The 14,112-nt window shown below is 41.1% G+C and overlaps 1 protein-coding gene across 12 annotated transcripts in view; it reads left to right on the top strand.

Moving 5' to 3' along the window:
* The window catches only part of DMD (dystrophin), a 3,641,189-nt gene that overhangs the window by 2,546,803 nt on the left and 1,080,274 nt on the right, over positions 1-14,112 (top strand). For all 12 annotated transcript variants that reach the window (XR_010221499.1, XM_063953479.1, XM_063953476.1 and 9 more), the window contains one exon: positions 4,116-4,305. Coding sequence is in view for 11 of the 12 variants with exons in the window: in XM_063953479.1 (XP_063809549.1) it covers positions 4,116-4,305 (190 nt within the window). In the remaining variant the exon portion in view is untranslated. The remainder of the gene's footprint in view (positions 1-4,115; positions 4,306-14,112) is intronic.

Below are 14,112 nucleotides of genomic sequence, written 5' to 3'. Positions count from 1 at the left end.
GCAAGTACTGTATGAGTCTGAGTCCCCAGTAGCCTCCTGCTAGCCTATTGCCCTTCCCCCCTGGGAGCCTGCACAGATCATGCAGTAGACAGGGAGGGAATTCAGGTCATGTGCAATACACAAACGCCGAATATCTACTGTATAGTACTGTTTTGCTCACAGTAGCGTCAGAATACACTCATTTCTACTCATTCCCGCTGTTTAGTTGCATTTAGCATAAAGAATCGCTCCTGCAGATGTACTCTGATTTATATGTAACTTGTGTGCACCTTTCCATTGACTGTCTTACAATGTAGATAAAATAATACAGTGTATTATTACAATAAAAAAAAAAAAGAAGACACATCACGTCTCGAACCCTGGACCCCCAGCGTGGGAGGTGGGAGCCTTCACCCCTAGCCCACGATGCCTCATGAGAGACTCCCAATTTCATGTGTGAAAGTACTGCAAACAGCGCCCGGTCCCCACCCCATTGGTGTTGGTTTATGCCTTAGAGGACTCGGACGCTCGCATTTGTAAAGCACGGTATTTTCCACCGCCTCCTGCTAGCCTATTGCCCTTCCCCCCTGGGAGCCTGCACAGATCATGCAGTAGACAGGGAGGGAATTCAGGTCATGTGCAATACACAAACGCCGAATATCTACTGTATAGTACTGTTTTGCTCACTTAGTAGCGTTAGAATACACTCATTTCTACTCATTGCCGTTGTGCAGTTGCATTTAGCGTAAAGAATCGCTCCTGCAGATGTACTTTGATTTATGTGAAACCTGTGTGCATCCTTCCATTGGATGTATTAGAGAGAAAAAAATTTTTTTTTAAATGAATGTCACGGGAACACATAAAAAAATGGTTGGCATTTCCTTCCCATTGGTGTTGGTTTACAGTATGCCGTAGTGGACTCGGACGCTCATGTAATTGCATTTCAAAGGCACAGTACAGTATTTCCCATCGTCTCCCCCTACCCCCATCGCCCTTCCCCCCTGGGAGCCTGCACAGGGAGGGAATTCAGGTCATGTGCAATACACAAACGCTGAAGATCTACAGTACTGTTTTGCTCAGTTAGTAGCGTCAGAATACCCTCATTTCATTCCCGCTGTTTAGTTGCATTTAGCGTAAAGAATCGCTCCTGCAGATGTACTCTGATTTATATGTAACTTGTGTGCACCTTTCCATTGACTGTCTTACAATGTAGATAAAATAATACAGTGTATTATTACAATAAAAAAAAAAAAGAAGACACATCACGTCTCGAACCCTGGACCCCCAGCGTGGGAGGTGGGAGCCTTCACCCCTAGCCCACGATGCCTCATGAGAGACTCCCAATTTCATGTGTGAAAGTACTGCAAACAGCGCCCGGTCCCCACCCCATTGGTGTTGGTTTATGCCTTAGAGGACTCGGACGCTCGCATTTGTAAAGCACGGTATTTTCCACCGCCTCCTGCTAGCCTATTGCCCTTCCCCCCTGGGAGCCTGCACAGATCATGCAGTAGACAGGGAGGGAATTCAGGTCATGTGCAATACACAAACGCCGAATATCTACTGTATAGTACTGTTTTGCTCACTTAGTAGCGTTAGAATACACTCATTTCTACTCATTGCCGTTGTGCAGTTGCATTTAGCGTAAAGAATCGCTCCTGCAGATGTACTTTGATTTATGTGAAACCTGTGTGCATCCTTCCATTGGATGTATTAGAGAGAAAAATTTTTTTTTTAAAATGAATGTCACGGGAACACATAAAAAAATGGTTGGCATTTCCTTCCCATTGGTGTTGGTTTACAGTATGCCGTAGTGGACTCGGACGCTCATGTAATTGCATTTCAAAGGCACAGTACAGTATTTCCCATCGTCTCCCCCTACCCCCATCGCCCTTCCCCCCTGGGAGCCTGCACAGGGAGGGAATTCAGGTCATGTGCAATACACAAACGCTGAAGATCTACAGTACTGTTTTGCTCAGTTAGTAGCGTCAGAATACCCTCATTTCATTCCCGCTGTTTAGTTGCATTTAGCGTAAAGAATCGCTCCTGCAGATGTACTCTGATTTATATGTAACTTGTGTGCACCTTTCCATTGACTGTCTTACAATGTAGATAAAATAATACAGTGTATTATTACAATAAAAAAAAAAAAAAGAAGGCACATCACGTCTCGAACCCTGGACCCCCAGCGTGGGAGGTGGGAGCCTTCACCCCTAGCCCACGACGCCTCATGAGAGACTCCCAATTTCATGTGTGAAAGTACTGCAAACAGCGCCCGGCCCCCACCCCATTGGTGTTGGTTTATGCCTTAGAGGACTCGGACGCTCGCATTTGTAAAGCACGGTATTTTCCACCGCCTCCTGCTAGCTACTGTAGCCCTCCATTCCCAGACACTCATGTATTTTAAAAGCACGGTGTTTATACATTGTCCTGTACATTCTTCCTTTTACACAATTACTGTAGTTGCGTCTCCATACACATACAGTACTCCATACTTTTTCCACCGCCTCCCGTTACGCCTACAGTATTGCCAGAGCTGTAGATCAATCCGCCGCTATACTGTACGATCGAAAGTACTGGATTAGTGGAGCATTAGCCACACAGTGGTGGAGATGTGTAATGCATGATGAGTATCTAGATCGCCTCAACGCGCCTACCTGTGATTAAACTCAGCTATCGCCTTAGCGTGACTAAACGCCCGTCTCGGCGGAGAAACAGTCAAGATAAAGGTGGCTACATCTGTATATAAACACACTGTATTCATATATATATCCTACTATTTTAAAAGATTAGACCACATAGCTTTTTTTTTTTTTACCATTAGCGTACTGATAATAAGGTCATGGTCTTGTTAAATTCAAAGGATTTGTTGTCATATTAGTTAAAAAAATTTAATGAAAATATAGATACCTCAATTAATGTACATATTTTACATTTAATATAAAACTATATATTATGTTAGTTCTCCTTGGTGACTTTGAAATGAATAAGAAGCTATTTCTCTAGCAAAACTTATACTTGCTTTTGCACCACTGACAGTTCTTGTATTGTTCATGCTTTGAATAGATTAAAAAACATTTATATAACAGACTGTGAAACACTATTGAAAATTTAGGTTACATGAACATCCTCAAACATAAATCAAATTCAATAAACCTGTTGCAAAACTGAGCGTCCATCATGCAAAACTTGGCAAAATACATAGACATTTTATAATCCCCTTCATTCTGTGTCCCAACTCATTGCGTTGTAATGTTATCTGTTTTTCACACTTTTGGTTCTGATTATATTTTGTCATTTCTGCTGATGGTAAATGCAAGAGAAATTAGTGCCTTTGAAATCCAATTATTTAGATAATCAGTTTTAATTACATTTAACTCACTTTGTAATCCATGAATTTACATCGAAGCTAAGCGATTTTAATTAAGCATTGCAATCTAGTTTTGATATATGGCTTATCAAATGGCAAAAAAAAGTCAAATGACAACTGTAGCATTCAGAACACACATACTTATGTTTTAATTGAATAGATAAGCTTTTCCAGCATGCAGTTTCCCATTTATTCGATTTCAAATGGTCCACACATCGAATTTGTAAGGAATTAGTGGGCTTGTGATAATTAACATACCATATGCAATTAAACTAATAAACAGTCTGGTATACACATGTTAAGATGATTACTGAGAAATACTTATTCGTCAAAGTCATAGAGTTATCTACAGAGAATGAATAACTTTTTAATCAAATTAATGATTAATTAATAATTCTGGTTATTTGTAATATTAAACAACTTTGCTAGTAAGCCAAATTTGGGTCTGTCCCTTAGTGTACAGGTTTAATAAGTTTTGTATTACACAGAACTGTCAAGAGAACTGAAAACACATTTTACAGTCTTTCATCAGATGTTTGATTTCCATATAAAGAAACTTTGTTTGTCTTGCAATGCTACAATGAACAATATGCACAATACCACAGTTTTCATGGTAGGACATTTGTGTAGCTCACAAGATACATTTGAATGCACAAGAAGACAAAATTGAGACAATCAAAATACTAATGATGGCAATGGACAGTAGTCGTGTTATCATTTATTGCATTACCTATGTAACTAATTAAATTAAATAATTGCTCTTTTGCAGGGTTAGTGAACGTGATGGTGCACTTGAAGCGGCTTTACGACTGTTGCAGCAGTTTTACTTAGATTTGGAAAAGTTTCTCGCTTGGCTCACAGAATCTGAGACTACGGCTAATGTTCTGCAAGACGCTAAACATAAAGATGGGATATTAGAAGATGCACAAGGCCTTCGAGAAATAATGACCCAGTGGCAGGTAGGAAGTGAGGAGTTTATCCATTAATTAATATCTGAAGCTCATATTTACCGGGTAGAAATAGTAATTGTGGGGGAGATGTACTAAGTCATGGAGAACATAAAGTATCAGCCAATCAGCTCATGACTGCCATGTTACAGGCTGTGTTTGAAAAATAGCAGTTAGGAGCTGGTAACTGTATCTCTCTCAAATGTATCTCTTTCAAAGGCTTAGTACATCTGCCCCTGTATATTTATTCAGGTACTTACTGTATCTTTTATTTTAAGGAATGTGGAACTGTAGTCTAAATTCTGGATTCCATTGTACTGCTCATGTGCTAGCCAGCAAGGCTTTGGTTGTTTGGCTGTAAGCTATTTGGGGTCTTTGCTGCCTAGAAAAGTTAGTTGTAATTGACTTAGTTGCAACATAGTACTATGTAAGCATCTATAGGATAATGGCCCTCATTCCGAGTTGATCGCTCGCAAGGCGATTTTAGCAGAGTTACACACGCTAAGCCGCCGCCTACTGGGAGTGAATCTTAGCTTCTTAAAATTGCGACCGATGTATTCGCAATATTGCGATTACTAACTACTTAGCAGTTTCAGAGTAGCTTCAGACTTACTCTGCCTGTGCGATCAGTTCAGTGCTTGTCGTTCCTGGTTTGACGTCACAAACACACCCAGCATTCGCCCAGACACTCCCCCGTTTCCCCGGCCACTCCTGCGTTTTTTCCGGAAACGGTAGCGTTTTTTCCCGCACGCCCATAAAACGGCCTGTTTCCGCCCAGTAACACCCATTTCCTGTCAATCACATTACGATCGCCGGAGCGATGAAAAAGCCGTGAGTAAAAATACTATCTCCATTGTAAAATTACTTGGCGCAGTCGCAGTGCGAATATTGCGCATGCGTACTAAGCGGAATTTCACTGCGATGCGATGAAAAATACCGAGCGATCAACTCGGAATGAGGGCCAATGTTTCTGTATGATGTCACATTATGTTAAGTATATCCAGTATGTACTAACAGTGACAACTGTATTAATAGAGCTAATACCTAAATCACAGTTTTAGTTTTTTATTCTGTTTTCATAGTTTGATGTAATCTTTTTGGTTTTGCTTGACATATTTTTATTTATCTTGCTGTGACTCTGCTATATTATATAAACCTACAGCATTCTGATTTATTAAAGACGTCTGTCTCAAAGTCCCTTCCTCATTTCAAGTTTAAAATACAGAGTTGGCAGTTCTGTATTTTGTGGTTTAATGCTTCAATGCATTGCATGGATAAAAAAAAAATCTGAATAAATTTGTCATAGTTAGTGATTATACAATTTCCAGTCAATTGTTTTCTTCTGGAAGCAAGAAATTAGTTTTCCCTAATTTAATTCTTGAAAATGAGAAGATGAAATGTTTCCTCATGCTGCAACATATTGTGGTGGGAAGATGATCCATCATCTGCTGTGAAGTAGAATGGAGGTGTTTGTATACACACTATTGCATCCAGTGCTTTTTTCATTTGTCTTCATCACCATCCTGTGGCATTCTGCAGAATGGCTTAGTACAGGCTTTGAATCTAATGAGCTAATCATTACCTGATAGTACTTTGATCAGGCAGAACATTTATTAGCACTTTGCATTGGGGCTACATGCGAAAGTGTTAAATACACAATTTGCTCCATCATATCTTAAAATCTCACTTTTGATTGACATTTTGAGCTTGTACAGTGTCCTGCTGAATGCTGTGGCATTTTAAATCTGCAATAAAACTTCTACAGTAGAAGGTTTTTGGTTATTAACTTCACTAAGAGGCATATATATTATTTCTTGCAGTTTGCCTCGATATATAGGTTATATAGGTTATTATATAGGTCCTTATTCGCTTGAATGCATTAGTTCTGATTCGCTGGGACAGGGGCTCTGCAATCACTTTACTTTCTACTCTGACCTGCTACTGCGCATTCACCCATGTCCAGTGACGCATGTGCAAGCAAGTAGCAGTGGGGAGGGATCCCTCTTTGTGTAAATGTTTCAAATATAGCCTATAGGCTTCGCAGCCTAGAAATCTATGGGGGCTGCTTCTGCTACCATAAATTAAGGCATTTCAGTTGCTCCATGGTAGATCTTAGTGATCCTTAATATTTGCAGATACAGCCCCGAACCCCTCCCCCCCCCCCCCCCCCCCAAACAATGGGAGGTTTGATTTTTTTTTTTTTTTTTTTTTTTTGCTGTGTTTTTGGGGGGATTATCTTTCAAATATTATTAGATGAATGGGCTTCCTAGGAGATAACTTTGTAGTGTTTCCACACAAAGGCGTAACTGCCGCGGTCTCCTACTCTGAGGGAGGGGCACCTCTCCTCCCAAGCAAATTGCTAATCCTGTTTATGACTGCTAAGAAATGTGTGGTTTAAAATAAATGACAATGAAATGTAAATATGTATGTATGTATGTATGTATGTATATATATATATATACATACATACAGTATGTATATATATATATATATATATATATATATTATAAAAAAAATAAAAAAAATCAGAACACTCCATATATACACAAACACACACACACACACACACACACACACACACACACACACACACACACGGATAGATAGATAGATAGATAGATAGATAGATAATGTTTATTATCTCTCTCTCTCCCTCTATATATATAGAGAGTAGGACACTTCCGCTGCTCTATATACAGAGGAGGACTCTGCAGTTTACAGGAACAGGTAGCAGGCAGCTATGCTTACGCTACCTGTGTGTATGTGTGCTTTCCATTTGCGGTATTCATGGGTGCGTGCATACTATATGCAAACACCAGAAAGTTTTAGCAGAACAAAGGACTGTAATGGTGAGGCATTGCTGTAATCACAGCAACATCACGTTATGCAGCCCTTTTCAGCAAAGATGTGTGAGGACACATCTGTACACACCACAGGTGACCTAACAAATAAGGGAGCGGTCACCACACATTGCATACACTCATCTTGGGGTATATGGTTATAGGGTATCTAGGGTAAGGGACAGGATAGAGAAGGAATTTGAGTTGGGATAAATGGGCATATTCTTGGGGGAGGGGAAAGAATTGCATCAGTCAGACATCATGGTGTAGAATATTGTCTCCCAGTAATACTAGGAGTTTTGGTGATTAACCTAGTTATTGATTAAGCTACCATTTTCTGTGATATTGATGTATTTCAGTAGTTCCACTGGGGTTGCAGATCAAACTAGGTGACACAATATGAGGGAGTGACACCAAAATAGCACTGCTATATTGATGTCACCCCTCAGATGGTGTCACTGAGCAGTGGTGACAGCAGTGATGGATGACGCATGCATGAACACGTCATTCACACTGCGCTAGGAGAGGCTGGGGGTTGTCCATTATCTCCCCAAATGCTGGGCAAACCCCCAGCATGACATGCTGCCACAACACCAAAATGTCATACATCATGCCACTTTCACATACACCAATCCTAGTGACCCCACTGCATTGTGTTGCTACCTTAACATGTAAAGATGCTGTTGTACAGTGTCTCCTCTGTTGTCTTGTCTATGTGATCATGAATCCTTGTGTGCCTTAGCTTTAATACGCAGGTACCTTATCATTTAAAGTACCGTAAAGTATGTACAGTATGTGTCCTCCTTGCATGTAACATAATTAGCCCCTGTAACCTGTGTGTTATGTCTGCAAACAATACACAAATTCAAGCAGTAAACATTTGTACTTCCTTATACCGTACTGAACAGATTATACCCATTTGTATATGTTATCTTTAAATGTTATATACATACTGTATGGGTTCTGTAATATACAGTATTATTAGTCAGTCGTCAATCCTGTTAAGTTTAATGTATTTTTCTTATTAGAATAGTAGGCTATAGTATTTCATATAATATGAGAACTTTTAAAACTGCATGCAGTGTGCCTTCGCAAACATTAAGTACACCAACTTCTAAAGTGGTAGAAAAAGTAATCTCTTCCAGTTTAAGAATTCTTTATTAAAATGTTGATTAGTTAAAAGATTACAGTAAAGCAACTCTTCCTCTTAAATCCTTTTCATATGATAAAATTAAAAGTGTCACATGCATGTGAAATATGGGAAGAAACACATGATGCAAGCAGTGGCGTAAGTTCGTCAAAGTCGCCCGGAGGCAAGATAAATATTGGTGCCCCCCTATCTCCTATATTAAGATAAATATATATATATATATGTATGTGTGTTTGTGTGTATGTATATATATATATATATATATATATATAGGTGTGTGTGTGTGTGTGTGTGTGTGTGTGTGTGTGTGTGTGTGTGTGTGTGTGTGTGTATATGGAGTGTTCTGAAAAAAAATTATATACTGTATTTATACATTTAATTGTCTTTTATTTTAAATCACACATTTCTTAGCAGTCATACCCAGGATTAGAACCCATGACCTGTTACACTGACAGCAGACACTTTACTGATGGAGCTATTTGCTCCTGTACAGGAAGCATGAGAATTCTAACTATATGAAGTTACGTGTATTTGTCAGAGAAGTGTCTTCATATAGTGAAAATTCTCATATTTCCTATACAGAAGCAAACAGCTTCATCAGTAAGGTGTCTGCTTACAGTGTAATAGGTTGTGGTTTCTAATCCTGGGTGTGATACTTGTAAAATGTGTATATTCAGTATAATAGAGAGGGTGTGAGTTGTAAGGTGCAGGGACCAGTAAGGAATTCGGCCACTGAAAAGACAGCGGCAGCTATCAATTAACTTAATTCAATGGTGTCACAGAATAGGAGGAGAGGTGCCCCCCTTCAGAGCAGGAGCCCGGCGGCAGATGACTCCGTTGCCTCCCAGAGTTCTGCCTCTGGATGCACGTACACGTTTTAGCATGCCTTTGTGAATATATTTGCATATGATGTACTGGTATTTTTCTATTTCACTTAGAGCTAAAATGAAACTTTAGAATTTGAATGATTCAATAACAGATTCACAGTATGCAAAGATGCAGAAAGGCTGATAGAGGATTAGTGGTATCAGCTCATGGATGTGTCTTTATAATTACTCATGTCATTCGTGAATTGTGCAGAACAATAAAGATATTTTATTCAAGTAAATACTGGTTATGTTAACAGTAGTAGTAATGATGATATACAAGCTAGCTCTATCTTTGTTAACTCAAAAGAAAACTTACTCTTCCAACCAGAGTAATAGTTGACTTTCTGTAGGTCAGCAAACTACTTTTAGGAATAGACTTAGGGGGTCATTCCGAGTTGATCGCTAGCTGCCATTGTTCGCAGCGCAGCGATCAGGCTAAAAATCAGCATTTCTGCGCATGCATATGCCCCGCAATGTGCACGCGCGACGTACGGGTACAAAGTAGAGATGAGCGGGTTCGGTTTCTCTGAATCCGAACCCGCCAGAACTTCATGTTTTTTTTCACGGGTCCGAGCGACTCGGATCTTCCCACCTTGCTCGGTTAACCCGAGCGCGCCCGAACGTCATCATGACGCTGTCGGATTCTCGCGAGGCTCGGATTCTATCGCGAGACTCGGATTCTATATAAGGAGCCGCGCGTCGCCGCCATTTTCACACGTGCATTGAGATTGATAGGGAGAGGACGTGGCTGGCGTCCTCTCCGTTTAGAATAGATTAGAGAGACACTTGATTTACTAATTTTGGGGAGCATTAGGAGTACTCAGTACAGTGCAGAGTTTTGCTGATAGTGACCAGTGACCACCAGTTTTATTTATAATCCGTTCTCTGCCTGAAAAAAGCGATACACAGCACACAGTGACTCAGTCACATACCATATCTGTGTGCACTGCTCAGGCTCAGGCCAGTGTGCTGCATCATCTATTATCTATATATAAATAATATTATATATATCTGTCTGACTGCTCAGCTCACACAGCTTATAATTGTGGGGGAGACTGGGGAGCACTACTGCAGTGCCAGTTATAGGTTATAGCAGGAGCCAGGAGTACATAATATATTATATAGTGAATGACCACCAGACACACAGTGCAGTTTATTTAATATATCCGTTCTCTGCCTGAAAAAAGCGATACACACAGTGACTCAGTCAGTCACATACCATATCTGTGTGCACTGCTCAGGCTCAGGCCAGTGTGCTGCATCATCTATATATATTATATATCTGTCTGACTGCTCAGCTCACACAGCTTATAATTGTGGGGGAGACTGGGGAGTACTACTGCAGTGCCAGTTATAGGTTATAGCAGGAGCCAGGAGTACATAATATTATATTAAAATTAAACAGTGCACACTTTTGCTGCAGGAGTGCCACTGCCAGTGTGACTAGTGACCAGTGACCTGACCACCAGTATATATAATATTAGTAGTATACTATCTCTTTATCAACCAGTCTATATTAGCAGCAGACACAGTACAGTGCGGTAGTTCACGGCTGTGGCTACCTCTGTGTCGGCACTCGGCAGCCCGTCCATAATTGTATATACCACCTAACCGTGGTTTTTTTTTCTTTCTTTATACATACATACTAGTTACGAGTATACTATCTCTTTATCAACCAGTCTATATATTAGCAGCAGACACAGTACAGTGCGGTAGTTCACGGCTGTGGCTACCTCTGTGTCGGCACTCGGCAGCCCGTCCATAATTGTATATACCACCTAACCGTGGTTTTTTTTTCTTTCTTTATACATACATACTAGTTACGAGTATACTATCTCTTTATCAACCAGTCTATATATTAGCAGCAGACACAGTACAGTGCGGTAGTTCACGGCTGTGGCTACCTCTGTGTCGGCACTCGGCAGCCCGTCCATAATTGTATATACCACCTAACCGTGGTTTTTTTTTCTTTCTTTATACATACATACTAGTTACGAGTATACTATCTCTTTATCAACCAGTCTATATATTAGCAGCAGACACAGTACAGTGCGGTAGTTCACGGCTGTGGCTACCTCTGTGTCGGCACTCGGCAGCCCGTCCATAATTGTATATACCACCTAACCGTGGTTTTTTTTTCTTTCTTTATACATACATACTAGTTACGAGTATACTATCTCTTTATCAACCAGTCTATATATTAGCAGCAGACACAGTACAGTGCGGTAGTTCACGGCTGTGGCTACCTCTGTGTCGGCACTCGGCAGCCCGTCCATAATTGTATATACCACCTAACCGTGGTTTTTTTTTCTTTCTTTATACATACATACTAGTTACGAGTATACTATCTCTTTATCAACCAGTCTATATATTAGCAGCAGACACAGTACAGTGCGGTAGTTCACGGCTGTGGCTACCTCTGTGTCGGCACTCGGCAGCCCGTCCATAATTGTATATACCACCTAACCGTGGGTTTTTTTTCTTTCTTTATACATACATACTAGTTACGAGTATACTATCTCTTTATCAACCAGTCTATATTAGCAGCAGACACAGTACAGTGCGGTAGTTCACGGCTGTGGCTACCTCTGTGTCGGCACTCGGCAGCCCGTCCATAATTGTATATACCACCTAACCGTGGTTTTTTTTTCTTTCTTTATACATACATACTAGTTACGAGTATACTATCTCTTTATCAACCAGTCTATATATTAGCAGCAGACACAGTACAGTGCGGTAGTTCACGGCTGTGGCTACCTCTGTGTCGGCACTCGGCAGCCCGTCCATAATTGTATATACCACCTAACCGTGGTTTTTTTTTCTTTCTTTATACATACATACTAGTTACGAGTATACTATCTCTTTATCAACCAGTCTATATATTAGCAGCAGACACAGTACAGTGCGGTAGTTCACGGCTGTGGCTACCTCTGTGTCGGCACTCGGCAGCCCGTCCATAATTGTATATACCACCTAACCGTGTTTTTTTTTTCTTTCTTTATACATACATACTAGTTACGAATATACTATCTCTTTATCAACCAGTCTATATATTAGCAGCAGACACAGTACAATGCGGTAGTTCACGGCTGTGGCTACCTCTGTGTCGGCACTCGGCAGCCCGTCCATAATTGTATATACCACCTAACCGTGGTTTTTTTTTCTTTCTTTATACATACATACTAGTTACGAGTATACTATCTCTTTATCAACCAGTCTATATATTAGCAGCAGACACAGTACAGTGCGGTAGTTCACGGCTGTGGCTACCTCTGTGTCGGCACTCGGCAGCCCGTCCATAATTGTATATACCACCTAACCGTGGTTTTTTTTTCTTTCTTTATACATACATACTAGTTACGAGTATACTATCTCTTTATCAACCAGTCTATATATTAGCAGCAGACACAGTACAGTGCGGTAGTTCACGGCTGTGGCTACCTCTGTGTCGGCACTCGGCAGCCCGTCCATAATTGTATATACCACCTAACCGTGGTTTTTTTTTCTTTCTTTATACATACATACTAGTTACGAGTATACTATCTCTTTATCAACCAGTCTATATATTAGCAGCAGACACAGTACAGTGCGGTAGTTCACGGCTGTGGCTACCTCTGTGTCGGCACTCGGCAGCCCGTCCATAATTGTATATACCACCTAACCGTGGTTTTTTTTTCTTTCTTTATACATACATACTAGTTACGAGTATACTATCTCTTTATCAACCAGTCTATATATTAGCAGCAGACACAGTACAGTGCGGTAGTTCACGGCTGTGGCTACCTCTGTGTCGGCACTCGGCAGCCCGTCCATAATTGTATATACCACCTAACCGTGGTTTTTTTTTCTTTCTTTATACATACATACTAGTTACGAGTATACTATCTCTTTATCAACCAGTCTATATATTAGCAGCAGACACAGTACAGTGCGGTAGTTCACGGCTGTGGCTACCTCTGTGTCGGCACTCGGCAGCCCGTCCATAATTGTATACTAGTATCCAATCCATCCATCTCCATTGTTTACCTGAGGTGCCTTTTAGTTGTGCCTATTAAAATATGGAGAACAAAAATGTTGAGGTTCCAAAATTAGGGAAAGATCAAGATCCACTTCCACCTCGTGCTGAAGCTGCTGCCACTAGTCATGGCTGAGACGATGAAATGCCAGCAACGTCGTCTGCCAAGGCCGATGCCCAATGTCATAGTACAGAGCATGTCAAATCCAAAACACCAAATATCAGTAAAAAAAGGACTCCAAAACCTAAAATAAAATTGTCGGAGGAGAAGCGTAAACTTGCCAATATGCCATTTACCACACGGAGTGGCAAGGAACGGCTGAGGCCCTGGCCTATGTTCATGGCTAGTGGTTCAGCTTCACATGAGGATGGAAGCACTCAGCCTCTCGCTAGAAAAATGAAAAGACTCAAGCTGGCAAAAGCAGCACAGCAAAGAACTGTGCATTCTTCGAAATCCCAAATCCACAAGGAGAGTCCAATTGTGTCGGTTGCGATGCCTGACCTTCCCAACACTGGACGTGAAGAGCATGCGCCTTCCACCATTTGCACGCCCCCTGCAAGTGCTGGAAGGAGCACCCGCAGTCCAGTTCCTGATAGTCAGATTGAAGATGTCAGTGTTGAAGTACACCAGGATGAGGAGGATATGGGTGTTGCTGGCGCTGGGGAGGAAATTGACCAGGAGGATTCTGATGGTGAGGTGGTTTGTTTAAGTCAGGCACCCGGGGAGACACCTGTTGTCCGTGGGAGGAATATGGCCGTTGACATGCCAGGTGAAAATACCAAAAAAATCAGCTCTTCGGTGTGGAGGTATTTCACCAGAAATGCGGACAACAGGTGTCAAGCCGTGTGTTCCCTTTGTCAAGCTGTAATAAGTAGGGGTAAGGACGTTAACCACCTCGGAACATCCTCCCTTATACGTCACCTGCAGCGCATTCATAATAAGTC

Source organism: Pseudophryne corroboree, chromosome 2 (assembly GCF_028390025.1).
Source record: "Pseudophryne corroboree isolate aPseCor3 chromosome 2, aPseCor3.hap2, whole genome shotgun sequence".
In the NCBI taxonomy this organism is placed as follows: Eukaryota; Metazoa; Chordata; class Amphibia; order Anura; family Myobatrachidae; genus Pseudophryne; species Pseudophryne corroboree.
Note: the sequence above shows the minus strand (reverse complement) of the source record. Positions and strands in the feature narration are given on the sequence as shown.